Consider the following 21,299-nt stretch of genomic DNA (forward strand, 5'->3'; position numbering starts at 1 on the left):
AGAAGGGTTTTGCTCTGGCTCTGCCTTGCCCTGTTCATATTACTATGGGTTCAGAATTACGTATTTAGCCTTTACTTGAGCAGAGCATTAAGGCATCTTGCATGTAGGACTGTATGAGCATTAGTGAATTAATGTGCCTGAAATAGAAACCAAAGGGAGAGGAGCCATAGAGTGAATGAATTTATTCAAACACAGCCTCAGAGATGTGAGGTCAAGCCTTGTTTTGGGTGTGTTTGGAATGCCAGATTGACTCATCCATGCTGGATATGGGTACTGCATCACTTCCGTGGTGTTCCTATAGTATCCCAATGGATACTTCTAGTGGCTCACTCTACTCAATTGCACCTTTTAAAGTTGCATCTCCAAACAAAGAGCATATGCAAGTCCACTGGACTCCCTGCTGGGACCTCATTTAAAGAGCACACAGGTCCCATGGGATGCTTTTCCGTGTGTTAGAGGTAGCTAAAATATAGTGGTCTTCAGGCCCTGGGAGAGTTGTCCTGTCCCAGCCCAAGAGATGGGAGGGTGTTGTGGTTCTGTGTCCCTATGTCCAGCCAGCAGTGAGGCTCAGCACACATTGCCAATGTGCATATGCATATGCAACGCACACACATGCACACACACACACACACGCATGTGGCCACACAGACCAATGCAGAAACACGAACAAGAGTATCTTAAGCCCAGTCCTCCTCTTTGGCTGATGAGGTTTGAAGGTGACTGTTGGAATACATACGTGTAATGTGGATATTTCCAGTAGCTGGTCTTGGACACCTACTCTGCCCAGTACCCATGCCTCTGCACCCCAGTGTCCTCCAGTTGCTGGCACCCAGACCTGTGAGGCCCTGGGTTCACAACCTTCAACCCAGTTGCTGGCACACTCTCCTACTCACCAGCTCACCTGGTTTCACACTCAGTAAGATTCAACCACATGAGCTCAGATTCATGATCTCACCCTTGCTGAAGAGTGTTACAGATAGATAGGATTTAATCACAATACAGTAAATGGGGTTACATCAGGCTTGCAGCCAGTCACCATTGGGGTTCCCCAGGGCTCAATTTTAGGGCCAGCGCTCTTCAATGTTTTTATAAATGATGTGGATGCATGAATCCAATGTACATTAAATAAGTTTCTGATGATACTAAACTAGGAGGAGCTGTGGACTCCCTTGAGGGTAGAGAGGACTTACAGAGAGATCTGGGCAATCGCCAACCGTATGAAATTCAAGAAGAGCAAGTGTAGGATTCTCTATCTGGGACAGGGTAATCCTGATCCATGATCCACCTCAATTTCTTCCTTACTCTGCCTTTGGTCTTTCCCCGAAACATCCCGGTGTTCGAATGTTGCACACTCCAAGGATGTCTGTGTGAGCAGGCTGTCAGAGTTTCCTTTTCCTCATCCTTCCTTGCCCAATTTTTGTTATCTTGGTGCTTCAGGACCCACCCTCATCATCCAAGGCGGGGTGTTAATTTTAAGTGTTTTGATTGCTGTCTTTTCTGTTTGCAGGGCCCCATGGGACCCCCAGGAGACAAAGGGTCATTGGTACAGTATGTCTTTCTAACTACACCCAAATTTTATGGGGAGGGGACAACCACATTAATTGTGTTCCTACCAATGACTTCATGAGGACATGCTTAATTTGTTTCTTTTTGCCCAAGGATGGTAGGGCCACAGCGTGGCTCAGAATGGCTGACCCTCCAAAGGCAATTTCTCTTGTGCATTACCAGCTACTTGTCTGCTATATTGAGTTGTGAGAAAGAGTTGATTGAGACTCTTGGCATGGTGACAACTTTTCCTTATCTGTCCATAGTCCTAAAAGAAATAATGAGTTGGTTTTTTAACCCTTCATTCAAAAATAGTATTTCGAGGCACGTAATTCAAGGCACGTTGCTATGCCTTATAGCCAAGGCCTCAAAGGTTTAAAATAAACCATTTTAAAGCATTTATCTTACTTAAATCTTACAGAAAACTGTGCATTTCAGTATTCACCAAACACACTTTGTTCCTCAATGTGCAGTTTTACACGCATGTAATCCATTGGCGTGAACCAAATAACTGTATACAACGGTCTCAACGTACACAGGCATGAATTTCCAGCACAACAGCCAGTCCTAGCTGGTGTGCTAGCTTGGCACTGAGGAGCTGGACCTTCTTTTCTCCTCTGCAGTCCTGTGCTCAGTCATATTTTCTCCCTGTTCATAAACTTGCCTCCTATAAAGAGTCATTATTACCTTTCCAATCATGGCATGTAAGGCTTGACTTTAGTGATGCACTTATAGTCCTTTGGGGCACAGAAACGACTAATACTGTGATAGTTCAATGTGAGATTTAATTTTCTTTTTTTCCTTAAACTCCCTCTTAGTTGTTTAACTGCTAGTTAATTTTTTTTTTCCTAATAACTATTGGGCTGAAAATTTCTTCTCTTCAGCTAAGAACCACCTGATAAGTACTGTTCACATTAGTGGGCTTGTCTGTTCTCTCCTTACCAGGGTCCCCGTGGTGTACCTGGTATCCCTGGACCACAGGGGCCTCCTGGCCAGGACGTAAGTAAAATAAAAGTGTAAGTGCTCAAGAAATTTGCCAATACTTGAATCTAATTTACCTATAAATTATGCTCATACTCAACCACAGTCATTGAGTGTTACTAGGGCGGTCCAAGGGAGATGATTTGCATAAGTGGAGCTCATACAAGTTAGGGTGTCAGGGCGGAAAACAGTTACGCTAAGGAGGGTAGTCTCAAGGAAAGTGGTGGACTTTACCACTGAACCATTTTAAAATGACTCTGGAGAAGTGACTTGGCAGCATACACTTGGGAATGACCACACACTGGAAAAGGATGATTATTAAGCTATCTAGGAACTTCTTAGAAGCCGCTGAAATAAGTAACCTGTAATACTTTTATGAAAACAGGGCCACAGCTGTTAAAAACTCTTAGTGAGTTCATTTTGCTACCGATGCTATGCATGAGAGATGACATTTTAACCTCGTGGTGCGTTGTCCTCACTCCTGCTGTCTCAGTGGGTGAGTCATGGAGCTGAGGGATAGAGAGAAACGTGGCAGACTCCCAGCTGGAAAGCTGACCCCTCTCGCTGCCCAGGTTTGTCGCAGTGTTGAATCAGAAAGAGGAGAGGTATTTTTTTCTCTGCTGGTCAGCCAGCGTTGTGATGTGGAAATCAGTCCTGGAGGAAAACCAGCAATGGGACTCTGAAGATTTTGAAAGGCTTGGTCTTTGTATTTGTGCCTGTTGAGGGAACACTGTGGGGAGGGGGCAGTGACCTTCTCTAACTCTCCTCCTCAGCGCTGCTTTATGATGCTGTCATGTCTGGACCGGGTACCAATTTTTATGAAGTCCATGGCAAGCAATTTTCATCTCTAGTATAGTTTTACTGATGTACATTGGCTGGCCTAAAGGGTGTACTTTTTCCTACGGGATAGATCTCCTTTCCTCCTGAAATGTTTGGAGAAGTTCTTGTTTTCTTACCACCTACTTTGTCACAAGACAAATGATTATGGCCAGGGTACTCCTCCACAGCCCACGATAGTAGAAACGGTCCTTTGCCTCCACTACCCTGTGTCCCTGAGCAGCCACAGGTTCAGGATTGATTGTGCCCTGCTGACTGCCCCTAGAGCTCCTCACCTTATCTCAGATATTTGAGATTTTTAGCCTAGAGGTTTTTAACAGGAGATTCAATAGATGGGTTTATTACAACTGTGTTGTAATGAGAAGAGTATCAGAGCCAGCTTTTCTGATTCTTTCTGTTTCTACTCATATCAGCGTGAATGGTCAGCTCTTAGGCAACACTCAGCCTTTACATCTTCCCTTTCCCCCACAGAAAAATACCCAAACAGAACCCTTCCTTATGGTACTTATAAAACACATCCTCTACTACACTAACTCTTTTAATTGCACTCAATATGTCTTTCAGAAGTTCTCTGTATTCTGGTTTATCACTTATTAAGCAATTCTACCTGTGTTTCAGGCAGTGTAAACGTAACTACAGGGCACATTCTACTATTTCTTGGTATAACAGCAGGGTTACCTGTCTTGACAAGATCATGCATTTGTCGTTTCTTGATCTCCACTTTCATTTATGACTCATACAAAGGATTTTTTTGTTCTGCTTTTGCACTCTTGTATATTAATGTACCATTCCCATATTCTTTGAAGCATGCCCATTTTTGTACTCTGTTGTGTTTAAACAGTATGTCATCAGTTAGGAAAGCTCCAATTTGAATTGCTAATATGAATTTTCCAAGTAATTCCCAAGCCATTCAGTGGCAATAGCCTTAATGAGTTGCCTCAATGTCTTGTATTTTGCTGTTGCCTTTGCAAATGCATTCCAAGTTTTTTCTGAGACAGAATAATTCTTTTAAATCACATTTACATGCATGAGGCTCTTCTCTGCATTATTTTTCCAGTTGCAGACTCATCAGAGGCTCTTGGAAGTGTGTCTGCTATAAGTTGTTGTATTCCCTGATAATGCTGAATCCGATTTACAGTTGTATTTGGGGAGGTGGAAGAGTCAATACTTCTTCTGCAATAGCTTTGCCCAGAATTACCTCCCATGGGTGAACAGAATCTTTTTTTTTTTTTTTTCACATGACTGCATCCTAGCTTCTTTCTAGTCCCCTAAAAGCATATGCCATATTTTTTTGCAATACCACTGCTCAGGGTCACCTTTTGAAACATTTGTTGACAACTTGTCAAGTGTTGTCAGGACAGTGTCTTGCTTTATTAAAATTTTAGGTTTTGAAAATCCTTGTCCAGGTTTACAGTATAGTTGTGCTGGTTTTGCTTTGTTCTGTTACTCTTAGCAAAAGGGTTGCTGTTTATTGGTATGAACTGCCCTCTAGAGTTCACTATGCCCATAAATTCCTACAGATTGTCTTCGTAGAACCATAAAATCACAGAATGGTTTGAGTTGGAAGGGTCTTAAAGATCACCCAGTTCCAAGCCCCTGCCATGGGGAAGGACACCTCCCACTAGACCAGGCTGCTCAAAGCCCCATCCAGCCTGGCCTTGAACACCTCCAGGGATGGGGCATCCACAGCTTCTCTGGGCAACCTGGGCCAGTGCCTCACCACCCTCACAGTAAAGAATTTCTTCCTGGTATCTAATATATACCTACCCTTTTTCAGTTTAACACCGTTACCACACGTCTTATCCCTACATGCTGTGTTAAAGAGTCCCTCCCCATCTTTCCTGCAGGCCCCCTTTAGGTACTTGAAGGCTGCTATAAGGTCTCCCCGGAGCCTTCTCTTCTCCAGGCTGAACAACCCCAGCTCCCTCAGCCTGTCCTCACAAGGGAGGTGCTCCAGCCCCCTGATAATCTTTGTGGCCCTATACACATATCCTGCTTCCCCTGCATGTCCCCTCATGGGTCTGCACAGATCTTTCAATTCCTGTACCCCTCCCAGTCCTGGGCTGCCCCCTTTTAAAATCTTATCACTTGCAAAGTCCATGTTGATCTTGCTGGAAGTGGTGCCTGTGGATTCTTGATAGCCCATCAATTAGTGTGAGTGGTGAGGTTTGTTTCTCATCAGGTCTGTGTCTTAGTTTATGTTGTTTCTGGTTTCCTCCTTTTGCCTTAATTTCCAAATTGACAAGGTCCCCAGTCAGATAACCTGGCTGGAATAAACATCCTCCCCACCCCCCCATGCCCACATCAATTAGTGTGACTGGCCATCTTTGGTTCCCATCACTGCCTCCCTTATTATTAGTCAGTCAGGTTTGTGTTCCTGTATGTTCTTATTTATTCCTCCTTATTTTCCCTTGTTGTATTGAAAATGGTCCTTGACCAGATACCCCTAAAGGAGCAGACACTGTCCGGCCAAACACCCTTAAACTACACATTTTTCGGGAAGCATCCATTCTTCTCTGCCTGTGCTGGGAGCTAAAATGTTTCTGTTCAACATACCTACTTAGTTCCCTTAGATTAAAAAACAATCTGCACGAGACATTTTCTTGCCCTACTATTAGCAGTGAGGGCACCTATTTAATAGGCTCTTTCTGTATTTTGATTAAGATCATGTTAATTAACATAAACATTGAATTAATCACCTTTTAATTATGTTAATTATTTCTGATAACTAAGTTCCAGTATTACCGCGAAGTTAATCTTCCCCTGCATTTATTTTCATAATTACAAAAACTTTGTGGATGCATACATTACTGCCATCGTGTCTGAAAAGCAGAGTTTTCTGTTCTGGGGTTGATTTTCCCGTACAGTTAGAAGGACAGTTCCAGGAGCCTTTGTGCTTGGGGTACATACACCCCAAACCAGAGTACACTTATTAAACCTCCTATTGGCTTTTTATTCCCTTATATCTTGTTTAAGCTATTGCAAATCTAGTTTAATTTTCAGCCTTGTAATAGAACCACCCATCCATAAGCCTGTGTGACTGGCTTCCCTGTACACTCTCTCTTTCTTTTATTTTCACGTATATCACTCACTCACCTGAGCATCACAGCTTCCATCAGTTCCCAGTTAGAGACCATTCCTGTCTGTCAGTTTGCAGGCCGATAGAGTACTCCGGATCCTCCTCACTGCTGACATCTTTTTCCTGCACCAGCGTACCGTACCACTCATCGGATATTCTACTTTGCGTCAGCCACTGTTGGCTGCAAACTTCTGAAAGAGTTCAGACTTCATGAGCTTTCCAACACTGGTTGTTATTTGGGTCTGTGCATGTTCCCACATCGCATTAGCAGGGTTTCTTTTTTAGCGCCATGCAGCTTTTTGGACAGACTCTTTTAAGTTCTTTTTTTTAATTTATTTTCTGGCTCTCTCTTTTCCAGTTTCCTCCCCTGTTAGTCAGCTTGTCAGATGCAGTTATACCTTCTGTGCCTTCCTTCTAGCATTTTGATTCTGCTCTGAGCAATGTTTGCAGCTTGGCCCTTGTCAGCCTTTTCTGACTCCAGGCCTCTCTAGTCCAGCAATCTTTCATCTGCTTTGGACTCCACTTTCAGTTGCCTTTTCTCTGATAATGGGACATGCTGAAGTGCCATCATCCTACATCTGGTTTGTTCATTTGAGCTCAGACAAGCATTCTTCAAAGGACTTTCCCTTTGTGCAGTCTTGTACCTTTCATCTGTTTGACTTTTCCTGGGAGTGCAGTCGTTTTCAGATTTGTCAGCCATGGCACATAGCTTAATTTCTTATCCTGGCTTATTTCCACCCTGTTAAAGACATCACCAACTCCACATCGTACAGCGTTCAAGAAAATAGGTCCATCCCTTTTTGTCTCAAGGCAATGTGATACCATGTGGGTATCACAGCTAAGCTTAAATCTTTCCCAGGATTTCAGTTTTAGTCACTCTCTTCTTACGTGCTGTTTCTCCTAACTAAGAAGTCTTTTCCTATATTCTTCTTTAAATGCCCAAATTCCACTGCTAGTACCATGTCATGTTTCAGATCCCAAAGCAAAAGGCTGTCAGTGAGCCCTATGGTAGAAATAGTGTATTTATAGCTATGTTAATAGTCAGCGTGAAAGACATTTCTGAATTGTCTTTTCTGTGTTGCTTTCTGATCCGGGATGATTCTCATGGCTCAAGTCTTCGCTTTCCATCACACTCCTTAAAGCAAGTGCCGTGGGAGTTTTCCTGAGCGAAGTAGGTCTGGCAATATGAGATCTGTGTGACTGTTATTTAGGCAACCCTCTTCCCACGTGCAGAAGTTGTTGACAACCATGGTGGAGAGGATGCAAAAAAAACATGACCTGATGATTAGCACCTGTGAAAGACAAAGGACTTTGGGAACATCCCACAATCTTCTAACAACCACATTACTGCTCTGTGGAAGATGCAAAACTATAAATGGTTATAACGTTTCCTTATATTTACTTATTTCCCCAGAAGGACATTTGTGGGGAATTATGAGCTAAGAATCTCCTTCACACCTTACCTTCTCTTAGTTTTCACCTGCAGAAGGTTTAGTTTCTAGGGACAAAAAGCTTTCTTCCATGAACTTCAGTACTACTTCAGTTCCACTTTAGCTCCGCTTCAGTTTCTGTTTAATATTCATCTCTTAGAAAGTTAAGGTAACTGAAGGATCATTGTTTACCCCGAAGTGTTTAATGTGGACATAGAAAAAGAACAATCAACATATTTACCCATTTTATCTCTTCTCTAGCAAGAAGTACGGAAATTAATTTATAAGTGAGATACAAGGATGAAATTCCAGCTTGGTCTGTAGCCGTAACTATGGTGCAGCAGAGTATCACAACTTTGCCTGTGTGCACACGCAATGCACTTAAGTCATTAATCTTCAGGCAGCCAAGTAACTCCCCATCTGGTTCTCTGCATAAAAAAATACAATGGACTTGTTGGAGACAGTGGACCAACCTGAGACAAAGTGGTTGACAGAACACCTAGTCACCTTCCTGACAAAGCATTTGACCAATTTTTAAAGGAGCATTGCAGGTGGAAATTTTGGACGGTCTCGGAAAGTCCCCTAGGTAGCCCCTGCTGAGCCTAGACTGATTGAAAGCCACTACTTGTATCTTCAGTGTGTTGATTAACATCCTGGGTGGGGAATCTGGCACCATCCCAGAGACGTCTCCAGGTGGGTCCTGCTGCAGAATCAACTAAACTGAACACAGATAAGATGCCTTTAAAAGGTCTGTAGAAGCTGTTCCTGCAGATGCAAAAATGGTTGTGTAGGATGGCTTTTTGTATGTGGTTAAGATAGTAAGAAGATATTTTTTGTGTTCTTTAAAGTACTCCATATGGAAAGAAGACGCATGTGCTTGATTCATGACACAAGGTGATGGGACAGCTGGATACAGGAATTTAGGAGAGAATGGTTTGGGGAAATCTCACCCAGTCAAACTTAAATCACCACTGCAAGTGGTGATTTAAATTGGACTTAAATTTCTTTGTTGTTTGTTGTTTTTTTTTAATAAATTAATGACTTGCTAACAACAGGCAAGAGATGCCCATTGAAGGGAGGATGTCCCTTTTCCAAACCATGACTTCACGGACCTTAAATTCTAAGGATGATGGTCATTTCATTTCATAAAAACTGATACCAATACACCCCTACAAACAACCAAACAAAAAGTCTCATTGCGATTTCAGGTGCAAGGCACCTGTTTGCAAGGCTCGTGCAAAGCAAGGTCTTGATTTTGCATGTTACAAGTGTCTTCAGGGATTTAAAGCTTTGTCCTTCACACCATTGCAGCTGAGTGTTTCCTGAGACCAGGAGACAAACTAGAGCAATTTTAGTCTTTGTGTGACTCAAATGAATTTAACAGGGTCATACGGTAGATAAGTGAGATTTAGGAGGGGTTGAGAGGGTGTGATTAAGAGACGGCAAAAAATTGAGAGGGATAACTTTTAAAGTTGCAGATATTTAAAGGAATTTACTGTTTGTCACATGCAAGGGGCAGTGGTGCTCAGTGGCAGAAAGTAAAATGCGTGCTAGTCCAGAGCAGTCAGCAGAGTGTGGGAGCAACCAGGGGTTATTGTATGATAATTTCACATTTTTTTCTTTCTCTTGATCTGTAGGGTCTACCTGGAAATCCAGGGGAGAGAGGACCTCCTGGAAAACCAGTATGTAACTTCACTTCTATATTACATCTTCCTTTTAACTGTTTCCACCTGTACACCTCACCTCAGAAGTGCACTTCACTGCACTTCCACTGCTGCTCTTCCCCGCAGAGGAACCAGAAAAACACTAAGAACCACTAAGGGCTTATGATAAAAATATCTGTGATGGCTTTGGAACAGCGTGAAAGTAACTGCATATCCTGCATGCAAATAAGCCCCAAAATTTTAAAGGCAATTTCTTAGCACTGCTGTGTGGTACCCTTGGCAAGAACTGCATTTCCTGTATACGAAGAGTTCAACACATCTCAGGTGTGATGGAGTGCGTTGATAATGTAGGGCAGCAAGTATGTGTTTGGCCTAGTGAGTCATTGCCAGGGCAAGGGAAACCAATAAGAGTCCATAAGCATGTTCAGGAAAATTTCTTATACCTTGATGCATTCAAACTTGCCTGAAATAATGAATTTCTCATTCCACAGGGTTCCTCACCCCTGCTCTCTCCAGAGGACATAAACCTCTTAGTAAAGGTAATCAGCCTTTGATGGTGGTGGGAGTTTATCTGTATGTTTGATTCAGACCTGACTAACACTCCGTGATGGGAAAGTGTCTGAGCTACAGGGGGAAAAGGTGCCTTTAAACACTCTGTCAAAGCTTGAAACTTGCAGGGCTCCTACTTGTTCTGTTATTGGGACACTAAAGCACGTGCTGGGGATCAAAATCCAATGCCTTTTGACCGTCTCCAGCAGTGAAATGACCTACAAAGATCTTTATAACGCGGTGTATATTACAAAAGCTCTGAGACTTTTTCAGCTCTTTCTGAGGCATGAATTCCCAAGGAGAAGTAAACATCATCAACCTGTATCATCTAAACCAGAAAATGGAAACTATTTTAATAAATAGTCTGATTTTCCACATATACCTTCAACAGTGACTGGAGTAGTTTTGAACTGTGGGTACAAAGCCAGTTTGCAGAGTGCATCTAAAAGGATGCAGGTAATTAAGCCCAGGTGCATCCACGTTTCAAAAGTGATGATCTGCCTGTCTGCTTTTACTCTCCATGTAGAGAGTCGTCTGGGAAACAAGTCAGTATTTGATAGGTGCTGACTGCAAAATCTTTACAGATTTACATGGGCTGAGTTGGGAGATTTTTAAACAGTCTTGGGACATGTCAAGAAATCCTTTCTTATTGATTTAAAGAAACTAAAAAATTACCTTTTTTTTTACCAAACCCGCTAACAAAAGGACCCTTTTGAGATTGCTACCGTGAAATGCCTTCATTGAAGAGCTGTCTTTCCTATGGAGCCAAGTACTTTTCTGGAGATTTCATGTATGCTATTGTTCAGGATTTCTGATCCAGACAATAGCAAGTGTCTTATTTTTGGGTACAGGATGTTATTTTGATGTTCCTTTGTTTTCTTCCTTTGATTATGTCATGATTAAACACACTCATACACCTTGCTTATTCTTTCTGTTTGGTACTTTTTCACTCCACACTTGGTACAGCTCTGTGTAAAGCAGCACTTTGAAATCCCAGATGAAATTAGGGCTCTGTTGCCTTGGGTGTTTCTCAAGCACTTGTATTGTAAGTAGATAAATATGCATGTAGGGACTGAGACTTAGAAAGGCAGTTTACCCCACAATTTTGCAACAAATCGTTGACAGAGGCGGGTGTTGGAACAAGGTGTCCTAACTCTTGGCCTGATGATCTATCATCTGTTGCACTATGCTTTCTCTTACAAGCAGGATTCACTCCCCTTTGGCTGAGAGGAGTCTGCCTTTGAAATGGAGATGTCATACCCATAGTATTTAATTTCCTCAGGGTAGTAGAAATGTAAAGACTACTGAGATAATGCTTCAAAGAGTTTTGGAAGGAAGGAGGTAGTAATTCTTCATGACAGAATTTGGCCAGGACGCTGTGACATTCACTTGGTCTTCATGTACTCCATCGGATGAGTTCTTCTTGGCCATGCTAGCTGCTGAATACAGTTTCCTTTGCAGAGCACCCTTTCTGACATTGTGCTGCACCTGGATTTTCCCTAGCAATCTGCCTTCTGAGCAGTAACCCAGCTCCTTCAGACTGGTGTAGACACAGTTTTCTAGTAATCTTGTAGCTTCAAAACAATGTTGTTCTTCGTGGTCTTGCTTTGCAGCTGTCTGACCTCCCCCTTGGGAGGAGCTTTTGCTAGGTTTCTTGGTCCTGGACGATTGGTTAGGAACAGTCCAACTGATAGAACTGATCGAAAGTCCCCATGGGAGCATGTGAGAACTCAGCTGGTGACTCTCGCTCTGCTCCACACTGTCCTCATTTCATTTCTGTAAGGCAAAGTAACCCAGATCCTGCCCAGTGTGGTCAAACTGCAAAGGCCTATGTTATTGTACTAGCACCACACTGCCACATTCATAACGGGTGTCTGTAGCATCTGCTAAGGACCTTCAGTTTATTGCTCATTTATTTCTCCATGTTCTCTCCTAGGATGTGTGCAGTGAATGCCCTCCTGGCCCTCCAGGACTGCCAGGCATTCCAGGTTTCAAAGGTGATAAAGGTCTCCGAGGACCACCAGGTAGAGATGGCCAGGATGGGAAAATGGTAAGAGAACGGGGGAAGTGACCCCCTTGGATGCTGTGTAACCTTGTTTTTCTTATAATATGTTTAAATAGTTGATTTTTATGTTTTTTTCATCAACAACTTAGTCTTTTTTAGATGTCTGTGGATTCGATGGACTAAACTAGTGTTCATCTCTACCTCTTCTGCATTGCAGGGGAATGCTGGTCCTAGAGGTCCTGCAGGCCCACCTGGGCTGGATGGCCCAAAGGTTGGTTGCTTTTCTTCAGCTGTCTAGTGAAAACTTATTTGTGACTAGGTAGTACTGGCCGAAACAGGATCTTGGTCACATCTGTGCAAAGAGTAGGCCTGGCCTGTTGGGTGGGCCCTATACTGGCAATTCTCTGGAGTGCCACATGCACGCAGAACTGTACAGCTCCCCACACGAACACTGTTTCACTTAAATAGCATCTTCTGCCATCCCTTTGATCACACAAAGACACAGACACACACAAGTGAAGGGCCTGATTCTTGATGTCAAATTTCATTACCTTGGTGTTTTGATGACAGATAAGGACTTGAGAGTAAATTTTAATACAAATCAGGAGAGGAAGAAATTAAAGCCTCGGCAGTAGCCACCCTGCCTGTTTCTCTCCTCTTTGAATCTTATATCACAGAATCACTTAAATTAAGGGTGATGCAATGGGCTGCTGGGCTCCACGTGCACTATCTGCCATGGTGGTTTTATCCTCAGGCTCTGAATGTTTCCTGAGACACACTGTAGGGAGAACTCCTTGTTTCAGCTATATGCTTCTGCCTAATGGCCTAGGGACACAGGACAACATAAAACTTCCAGTGTATGAAGGCTTCTAGTAATGTCACATTTCAAGTGTTTCCCATGAAGAGGTCTGTCACCAGACTGCTCACAATGCCAGTGCCTGGTCACAATCAAAACCTTTACAACTGCCTAATGTGAAATAAATCAAATGAAATCAATGGAGGGAGAGATAAGGTGATTTCATGATGGACGACAGTTTCCTCCAGACTTCCCTGCATTACTGTCCTACTGTCTGAAACAGCTTCTGCTCTTTTAACATCTTTGTATTTACGCTTATTAGAGTGTAGAACAAACTAATAGAGATTCATGAATTAATTTTATGTCTTGCAATTAAAAGTGTGGTGGGGAGAGCAGTAGAGTCTCAAAAGTAAATATAGGGTTGATCAAAATGAAAGTATGTTGCAGGATAAAATTTGCAAAAGAATTAGTAACCCATAAAGACAATAACTGGTAGAAATGCCAATTAGTCTGAGACATACAATGTCTGCTGCTTTCTTATATGCTAAGAGAAAGCAGAGATTTGGGCAGCAAGATGGAATGTTTAGGTGAAGTAACAGGACCAATTTTAAACTATACATGTGCATAAAATAAAATCAAGTAATTGATAAATAGTCTAACTTGTAGTCAGTAAAAAGGCAGATTCAGAGTTTAAAAATGTTAAATAATATTGTAAGACCCCCTAAGAAGGTGCAAACACAAAGGCAGTCTTTGTGACTCCTTTCTAAATACACTAGGAGGATCCTCGCAGTGAAAGACCCGAAGAGCTCTGCACTTTTGAAGATGTGGTATATGATCCTTACCAACACTTACACACAAACTAGTGTTTAGGTCCCATTCTGAAGTACAGCAGTAGAACTGCAGGTCTTTTCTCGTGAGCAGCTTCATGCCTTCTGGCAATATGAATTAGGCCTCTTTTAATTAATAAGTAGCCCTCCCCCATTTGTCTCCTAGCTCTCATGTAGCAAACTGAAGTATTACTTCCATGGCCAATGATTCGTTTGTGTTCTGTGCACTGTTCATAACTTGTTCCCCATCATATCAGTATTTTTCACTGTGAAATTCGTCACATTTCACTGCGAGCACCAATAATACAGACGTCTACATTTGAGCTAGCTGCCTCTGCTCGATTGTCGCTAGGACAGAAAGAGAGAGAGAAAGAGGGGTACACTTCTGGGTATGAATTTTCTGACTGCACCTTGGAAATGCCGGTTTTATTGCTGCTGTCCCTGAAGGGAGAGGAGATTACTAGCTCATACTGTGGATGCCTTTTTGTTGGGACAGATGATTCCTTACCAAGATCTGATTTAGTGACGTTCCTAAAAACCTATCTGCTTTCTAAGGATATGTAACTCCTCTTCATGTCCATGAGACTACAACATAAAAAAAAAGGGCTATGCTGGGTCAGCTGAAAGGCCATTCTTCACATATATTTCTGGCTCCAACATTGGTAGTGAAAGTCTAGGGAAGAATTTAAGAGGGGGGCGCAAGTAGGACTTGGTACAAATTTATGTGTTTTATGCTCAAATGTCCAAGTGCTTTATGAAATAAGTCAAAAAGGTGACACAGTACTGGATCTAAGTGACTTTCAATGGTATTTTTTTTTTTCATTATTAGGGTTCTAAAGGAGACCGTGGTATGACTGGGGATACAGGAGAAAAAGGTGAACAGGTAAAAACAGAATGTGGTTTCCAACAGTGCCATCACTGTGATTGTTCTTTCATCAATAACTGCTGTGATGTCAATAGAGGAATACCCTTCTCAGAGGCAGAAGATGGGAGCACTTCATCACTGATAAACCTCAAATGGGCTATGCTGAAGAGTGCTGTAGCAGTCTTCCACAGGCTTCTATCCCCATGTCCAATAAAAGCCTTCCCATATGAAGACAGGCTGAGAGAGTTGGGGTTGTTCAGCCTGGAGAAAAGAAGGCTCCAGGGAGACCTTGTTGTGGCCTCTCAAGACTTAAAGGGGGCTTATAAGAAAGATGGGGGCAGCCTTTTTAGCAGGACCTATTGTGATGGGACAAAGGTTAATGGTTTTAATCTAAAAGAGGGTAGACTTAGACTAGATAGAAGGAAGAAATTTTTTATGCTGAGGGTGGTGAAACCCTGCCCTCGGTTGCCCAGAGAGGTGGTAGGTGCCCCATCCCTGGAAACATTCAGGGTCAGGTTGGATGGGGCTCTGAGCAACCTGATCTAGTTGGAGATATCCCTGTTTATTGAAACAGGAGCTGGACTAGACGGCCTTTACAGGTCCCTTCCAACCCAAACTGTTCTACGATTGTATGATCTGTTTCCTCTTTCAGTTGTCTATGTTACCCAACCTTTAGTCGTTTCATCAGATAATGCCTAAATGAGATCCAAGTCAGGTGTCTTTGGGTTGAAAAAGCCAGTGTTTGTCCTGGAAGATGAATGTAAGGATGACCTCTTCTGTGAGGGATTGAGATGCCCCAGGAAAGAGGAGAATGGTCTAAATTAGAGCAAACTTTCGTAGTTAATTTTGCCAAGGCCTGAGTCAATAGTTTAAGGTGCAAATCAGCACCTTTTCAATGACATTTGTAGGATATTTTAAACAGGTTTGGTTTCCTGCCTGATCTTCTGCCTTATACAATTCCACAATATCTGTTCTCATCTCCCATTAGTATAGACTAAAGTGCACATTACATACACCTTAACTCTAACTATGTTTATTTCTCAAATGCATGCTTTGAAAACTATGGTTTTGCTTTAAAAAAGTCACGGTTCCTTATTTTCTCATACAGAAAGTGTATTGTCTCTGTGTATTGTCTCATTTTGATGTTACCTCACAATATTAACTTTTATAAAAGTAGAGATGTGAATAATGCATAAAGAACGTCTCTCTTTTCCTTCTGTAGGGCCACCCTGGAATGCCTGGCTTCTCAGGGGCTCCTGGAAACCCTGGTCCACCTGTAAGTTCCTCTGTTGAAAGACGATCCTCTATTTTTCTTACTAATAAAGGTTGTGGCAAGCTCCATATGGAAGAAAGGACCATTCCCACCTTTCTGTGCATTGCATTTACATTTTCCAGCGGGTTTCTAATGGTCCCCTGAGTGTCATAGAGCTCCCCACTCATGATAATTGCTATTTAATACATTGGCCACTTTTCGCTGATTGCTTCAACTCACTCTGTAAATTGATGCTAAGCTTCAGTTGCTCTCTTTATACAAGGCAACGATTGTGAAAACTTCCATAGAGACTATTTAGTAAAATGTGTATAGGTGTTTTCTTATATGTGGAATAGGTTGTCAGTCTAGAGCCGGCAGATCTAAGAGTATTTTAGTTCTCAATTTTACACGGTGGCATGAGACTGGATTTTACCCATTTTTCATATCCTGTGGATTACTTTTGAATTAAAAGGCCTTTAATTCTAGAGAGGCGTACCTCTCCATCACAGTCCTTCTCTTTTCTAGCTCTACTCTGCGAATATAACTGTGCCTCTTTGTATTTAAAGAGGGGTGACTGTGCAGAATCAGGGCTGAAATAACTTGGCTCTCCTGCTTGTGGTATCACTGCTTATGCCCTCCAAAAGTTGGGACTTTTCCTTAATAAAGGGATTTTCTCTCCAAAGTGCCTTTCTTTTCCTACAGTCATCACCACTCATATTGCTGCTTACGGTGCAGTTTGGCTCTGCCATGCTGAGGGTGTGCAGCCTTTGTCTTTTCTGGGGAACAGCACAGTCTCTTCAAAGATGAATTTACATTGCACTGACTAAATGACAGGAGGTACCAGAGAAGAGGATTAGATTAAAATTCTGTTTTCAGATGGTAGCAGTGCCTAAAGGATGCTGAATGCTTTGCCACTGGGACAACACGTGGACGTGCTTTATGGGTCGTTTGTGCTCCCATGAGCATTATTTTTGGAGAAACTAATAACACAGACACATACTGCCACAGCCACAGGGTTATTCCAGTAGGATTAAAACCTTTAAAATTGTCCTGTGAGACCCTCTGAATAGACCCACAGTCAAAGGAAATGTGCAAAGTAAAAATGAGCCTGTCGAAGCAGAGCAAAATGTGATGTTCCCCTAGATATTTTTTTTCTTCAACTTTTGCTGACTTTTTCCTCTGTGTGCATTGACTCATGGCTCCAGGATTTTGCCTGCCACAGAGTGCACTTCAAACTGCTCCCATATTTTCTGTTCTTCAGGGCTATTTTTGTCACAAGATTGGCTTTTTCCTATTTGTCCCCTATTTTCAGAAGGAAGCACCAGGACCAAACTCAAATATCTGACTATTTCTGGCTTTGGAGGCAGATTGCATGCAGAGGTTGGCACTGCTTTTCTGCAATGAATGAGGAAATGATGGAATGAATGCTGAACTGAATAACTGAAGAAAACTCCAGTGTTGCCAGCTGTGGTAGGGAGTGTGTTGACAAACTTACAAAATGTGCTAATCACTCATGTTGTTTCTGCTTTATTTTGTATAGGGGCCAGATGGGGCACCAGGACCAATAGGACCAGCAGGAAACCCAGGAGACATAGTAAGCTCTAAACTTTGTGTTTCATCACCAGCTTCACCTATATTTATCTCAGGGAAGTAAAGCTGAGCTGGAACCCATGTAATGTCGTTTGAAAGCTCCCCAGACTATTCACCCTGAATCAAATCTATGCCTGCAAGTAGGACCCCACAGATAGCCACAGGTTACTCTGTTCCTGCAGTTTTGTTTTCTCACCAAAGGAAACTCCAAATTAGGAAGAGCATAATCTAGTCTGTGGGACCTCTAAGGAGGTTTTTGTACCTCTTGTCTGTCTGTCCTTGCTAATAACATCTCTTAGCCTTTGGAACAGGATGACTAAGTCTGTTAGGATGCTTCTTGACCCAGGCTAACACCGAACTGTACATGGAGATTGTCAAAATGAAACCAGCAACGTTTTTGAAGGCTGTCACAGCACAGACTGCTCAGATCATAGAAGCATAGAATAGTTTGTGTTGAAAGGGACCTTTAAAGGTCATCTAGTCCAACCCCCTGCAATGAGCAGGGACACCTTCAACTAGATCAGGTTGCTCAGAGCCCCGTCCAACCTGACCCGGAATGTTTCCAGGGATGGGGCACCTACCACGTCTCTGGGCAACCGAGGGCAGGGTTTCACCACCCTCAGCATAAAAAATTTCTTCCTTCTATCTAGTCTAAGTCTACCCTCTTTTAGATTAAAACCATTAACCTTTGTCCAATCACAATAGGTCCTGCTAAAAAGGCTGCCCCCATCTTTCTTATAAGCCCCCTTTAAGTCTTGAGAGGCCACAACAAGGTCTCCCTGGAGCCTTCTTTTCTCCAGGCTGAACAACCCCAGCTCCCTCAGCCTGTCCTCATAGGAGAGGTGCCCCAGCCCTCTGAGCATTTTGGTTGCCCTTCTCTGGACCTGCTCCAGCAGGTCCATGTCTTTCCTGTGCTGAGGGCAGATTCCAGGGCCTGAGATTATTCCCTGGAACCACTGAAAATACTAGTACAGATGTAACCTTCAAGAGGTCCATGAAGAATTTTGCTACTGCTGTTTCATTTGAAGGGTGTTCAGATGCTGCTTTATGGTAGTGCATCAGAAAACCCTGGGAGAGACAGGTAATCTGATTGATACTGACTTCAGGTTGAAAAGGAAAATAAAAACCTTCCCTGAGTAATGCGTGCTGTTGAGCTGAGACTGTTTACAAGTTAATTCTGTGATTAACTTGTAAAGCAGGGTTTCCTAATGAGAAAGGTGCCTTTTGCAGGTCCATTTCAACCTGAACTTCATCAGAAGTGAACGGTGATGGTCCTTCTGATGGCTGTTATGAAATCAGTGAGCGCTCTCAGCAGAGAGGCCAGAAACTACATGGACAGGCTGGCTGAAATTCCCTTTCAAATGGGTGATCAAGGCTGAGACACTGTGAAAGAACTGGGATGCTATTGGGCAGTCCTGTAGAGTAAAGGGATTTCTTGGGACTATCAGCAAGGAACTTCTCATAACTACTCATCTCATAGATATAAAATATAGATCTTCTACTTCCTGGCTGGACACCTCACACATGAAGTTAAGGACTAAATGTTAAATATAATTAAACTTCAGAAAAAAAAAAAGAAGTACCAGTGATTTCAGTGGTTTCTCCATCTGTAACAACTTAAACTAATACTGGATGTTTTATGTGAGAACAAAGACCTCCAGTTTTAACTATAAGGAATTCAAGGAAACCTCATACACTGTGTGACATGGGCTACAAGACCAGCTTCTCACAGTTGTTCCTTGTCAAACTACATCTGATAAATCTTCACCTGATAAAAGCATCTGAGGAGCTTGTCTGAGCTGTGGTGTTTCTGCTTTCTCCCCAGGGTAAAGATGGCCCTCCGGGTCCACAGGGCCCACCAGGGTTGCCTGGACTTCCAGTGAGTGCAATTCAGCTCCTTCTCATTCAATGCATTAAAATGTTCATAAACACGTAGGTGTGTAAAACAAACAGGTGACATTTTTGAGGTGCTTTGAGAGCTATGCATGTAACAGTATCTGTCATGTTGACGCTATGTCCTTGGTCCAAGGAGAGGTTTATGGCTGAGCCACAGAAATAAGGTAGATTTTGGAAGGTTAGGCAAACTTAAGTATGCCGTGATGAAGCAGAGCTGTCACTGTGAAACTCACGGTGACAAAAACCACACCAGTCTTTCCTATTGGCTCCTTCCTTATACCCTGTTTTGCGTTCCACTTATAGGGCATTGCTGGGAATGACGGCAAAGATGGCAAGCCAGGATCTCTTGGGGAACCGGTAACGTTATTTAAAACTGTTTCACTCATGCAATCAGAGCCTGCATCCAGTCATTGCTTTTGGAGCTGCCTATCTATGGATTCCTTAGTAGGGGCAGGGAGCCTGTTTGCATGTCTTTTGTTAACACCAGAAGGACTGTATTGCCTCAAGCAATTTATAAGAGTCACACACTAGCAATCTTGGAGAGAAACTGTGTTCTTTTACTTTTACAGCTACCATAAATACACTGAGACTTAGTGATTCCACTTTTACAGCTACTGTAAATATTGCAGAGAAAGAAGGTTGTCTTGTAACATTAAACCTAGTGATCTATTTTTTAGGTAAAAGATTATGGGTCATAAAAAGTATGTAAAGATACCTCATAAAAGAGGTATCTTTAAAGAAGCCTTTTCTGGACTGCTCTGTGACAGTTCTGTTGTACAGGATTAGAGGTTTAATATTTGAGTTTCTCTACTTAGTCTGTACTTGCATTTGTTGAGTGAAAAAAGCTGAGCCACGAAGTTGTCAGCCAAAAGGAATCTTAATAAACTGGGCAGTGAAAGTTATTCCTTGCAACTGTGTTTGTCATATGAAGAATGTGCCTCCAGTATCTGGCATTGCCAGCCTCTTTCTGTGACTTGTCAAACGGGACTTGGTGATTCCGTGTCCACTTACAAGGACAACTGGTATGTGGAGCAGCACTTGTCACAGCAGCTGCAGACAGTTGTGTGCTTGCATCAAAACACCTGGTTTCTACATGCAGGTGATGATTTTGTATGTGCTGACTAGGTATTGATGCAGTTACTGGTATTACCCCTTCAACATTAAAACACTGTAAAGGTGCACCAGCTCAAAGGTGTAAGCTGGCTTTGAACCTCAAAGACTGTGTTCAGAAAAGGAGGCTGAGGAGAAACCTTATTGCTCTCTACAACCACCTGAAAGGAGGTTTTGTGAGGTGGGGGTTGGTCTCTTTTCCCAAGTAACAGGTGATAGGACAAGAGGAAGTGGCCTCAATTTGTGCCAGGGGCGGATTAGATTAGGTATTAGGAAAAATTTCTTCACCGAAAGGGTTGTTAAGCATTGGAACAGGATGCCCAGGGAAGTGATGGAATCCCCATCCCTGGGGGTATTTAATAGACGGGTAGACGTGGTGCTGAGGGACATGGTTTAGTGGTGGTTTTGGCAGTGTTAGGTTAATGATTGGGATCTATGATCTTAAAGTTGCCTTCCAACCTAGACGAGTCTGTGGTTCTATTCTATGATTCTCTGAAACTGCAGGTAAGGGTATGTATGGGAATGTCTGTCACTACTGTCCTCGCGTGCTCAGACTCCAACCTTGCTTGAGAAACCCTGGGAAATCACAGTTCTCAGTGTTATTACATCTGAGGGAGCAGAGTGGGAAGAGTTTTCAACAGCAGAGAGATGGACCTGTGACTCTCACTAACATGAACATGATTGTTTCCCATAGGGAAAGCCTGGAGAACCAGGGCTCCCAGGCCAGGAGGGTGCCAGAGGCTTACCGGTAGGTGGTTCTCTGACGGGTTCAATCCAGTCACCCTTCTATTCTGTAACTGGAAAGATTTTGTTGGGCAGATGAGGCCCCTTACTGATGGAGACATATAACCAAAGGGCTGGCCTGACTGAGAA

The 21,299-nt window shown here is 42.8% G+C and overlaps 1 protein-coding gene across 2 annotated transcripts in view; it reads left to right on the forward strand.

The window, feature by feature from the left end:
- The window catches only part of COL22A1 (collagen type XXII alpha 1 chain), a 252,829-nt gene that overhangs the window by 211,923 nt on the left and 19,607 nt on the right, over window positions 1–21,299 (forward strand). For both annotated transcript variants that reach the window (XM_054193253.1, XM_054193252.1), the window contains exons 42-53: window positions 1,508–1,543; window positions 2,491–2,544; window positions 9,510–9,554; window positions 10,028–10,075; window positions 12,022–12,135; window positions 12,308–12,361; window positions 14,543–14,596; window positions 15,801–15,854; window positions 17,371–17,424; window positions 19,246–19,299; window positions 19,620–19,673; window positions 21,121–21,174. In XM_054193253.1, the coding sequence (XP_054049228.1) occupies window positions 1,508–1,543; window positions 2,491–2,544; window positions 9,510–9,554; window positions 10,028–10,075; window positions 12,022–12,135; window positions 12,308–12,361; window positions 14,543–14,596; window positions 15,801–15,854; window positions 17,371–17,424; window positions 19,246–19,299; window positions 19,620–19,673; window positions 21,121–21,174 (675 nt within the window). The remainder of the gene's footprint in view (window positions 1–1,507; window positions 1,544–2,490; window positions 2,545–9,509; window positions 9,555–10,027; window positions 10,076–12,021; window positions 12,136–12,307; window positions 12,362–14,542; window positions 14,597–15,800; window positions 15,855–17,370; window positions 17,425–19,245; window positions 19,300–19,619; window positions 19,674–21,120; window positions 21,175–21,299) is intronic.

Source organism: Rissa tridactyla, chromosome 2 (genome assembly GCF_028500815.1).
Source record: "Rissa tridactyla isolate bRisTri1 chromosome 2, bRisTri1.patW.cur.20221130, whole genome shotgun sequence".
Lineage (NCBI taxonomy): Eukaryota > Metazoa > Chordata > Aves > Charadriiformes > Laridae > Rissa > Rissa tridactyla.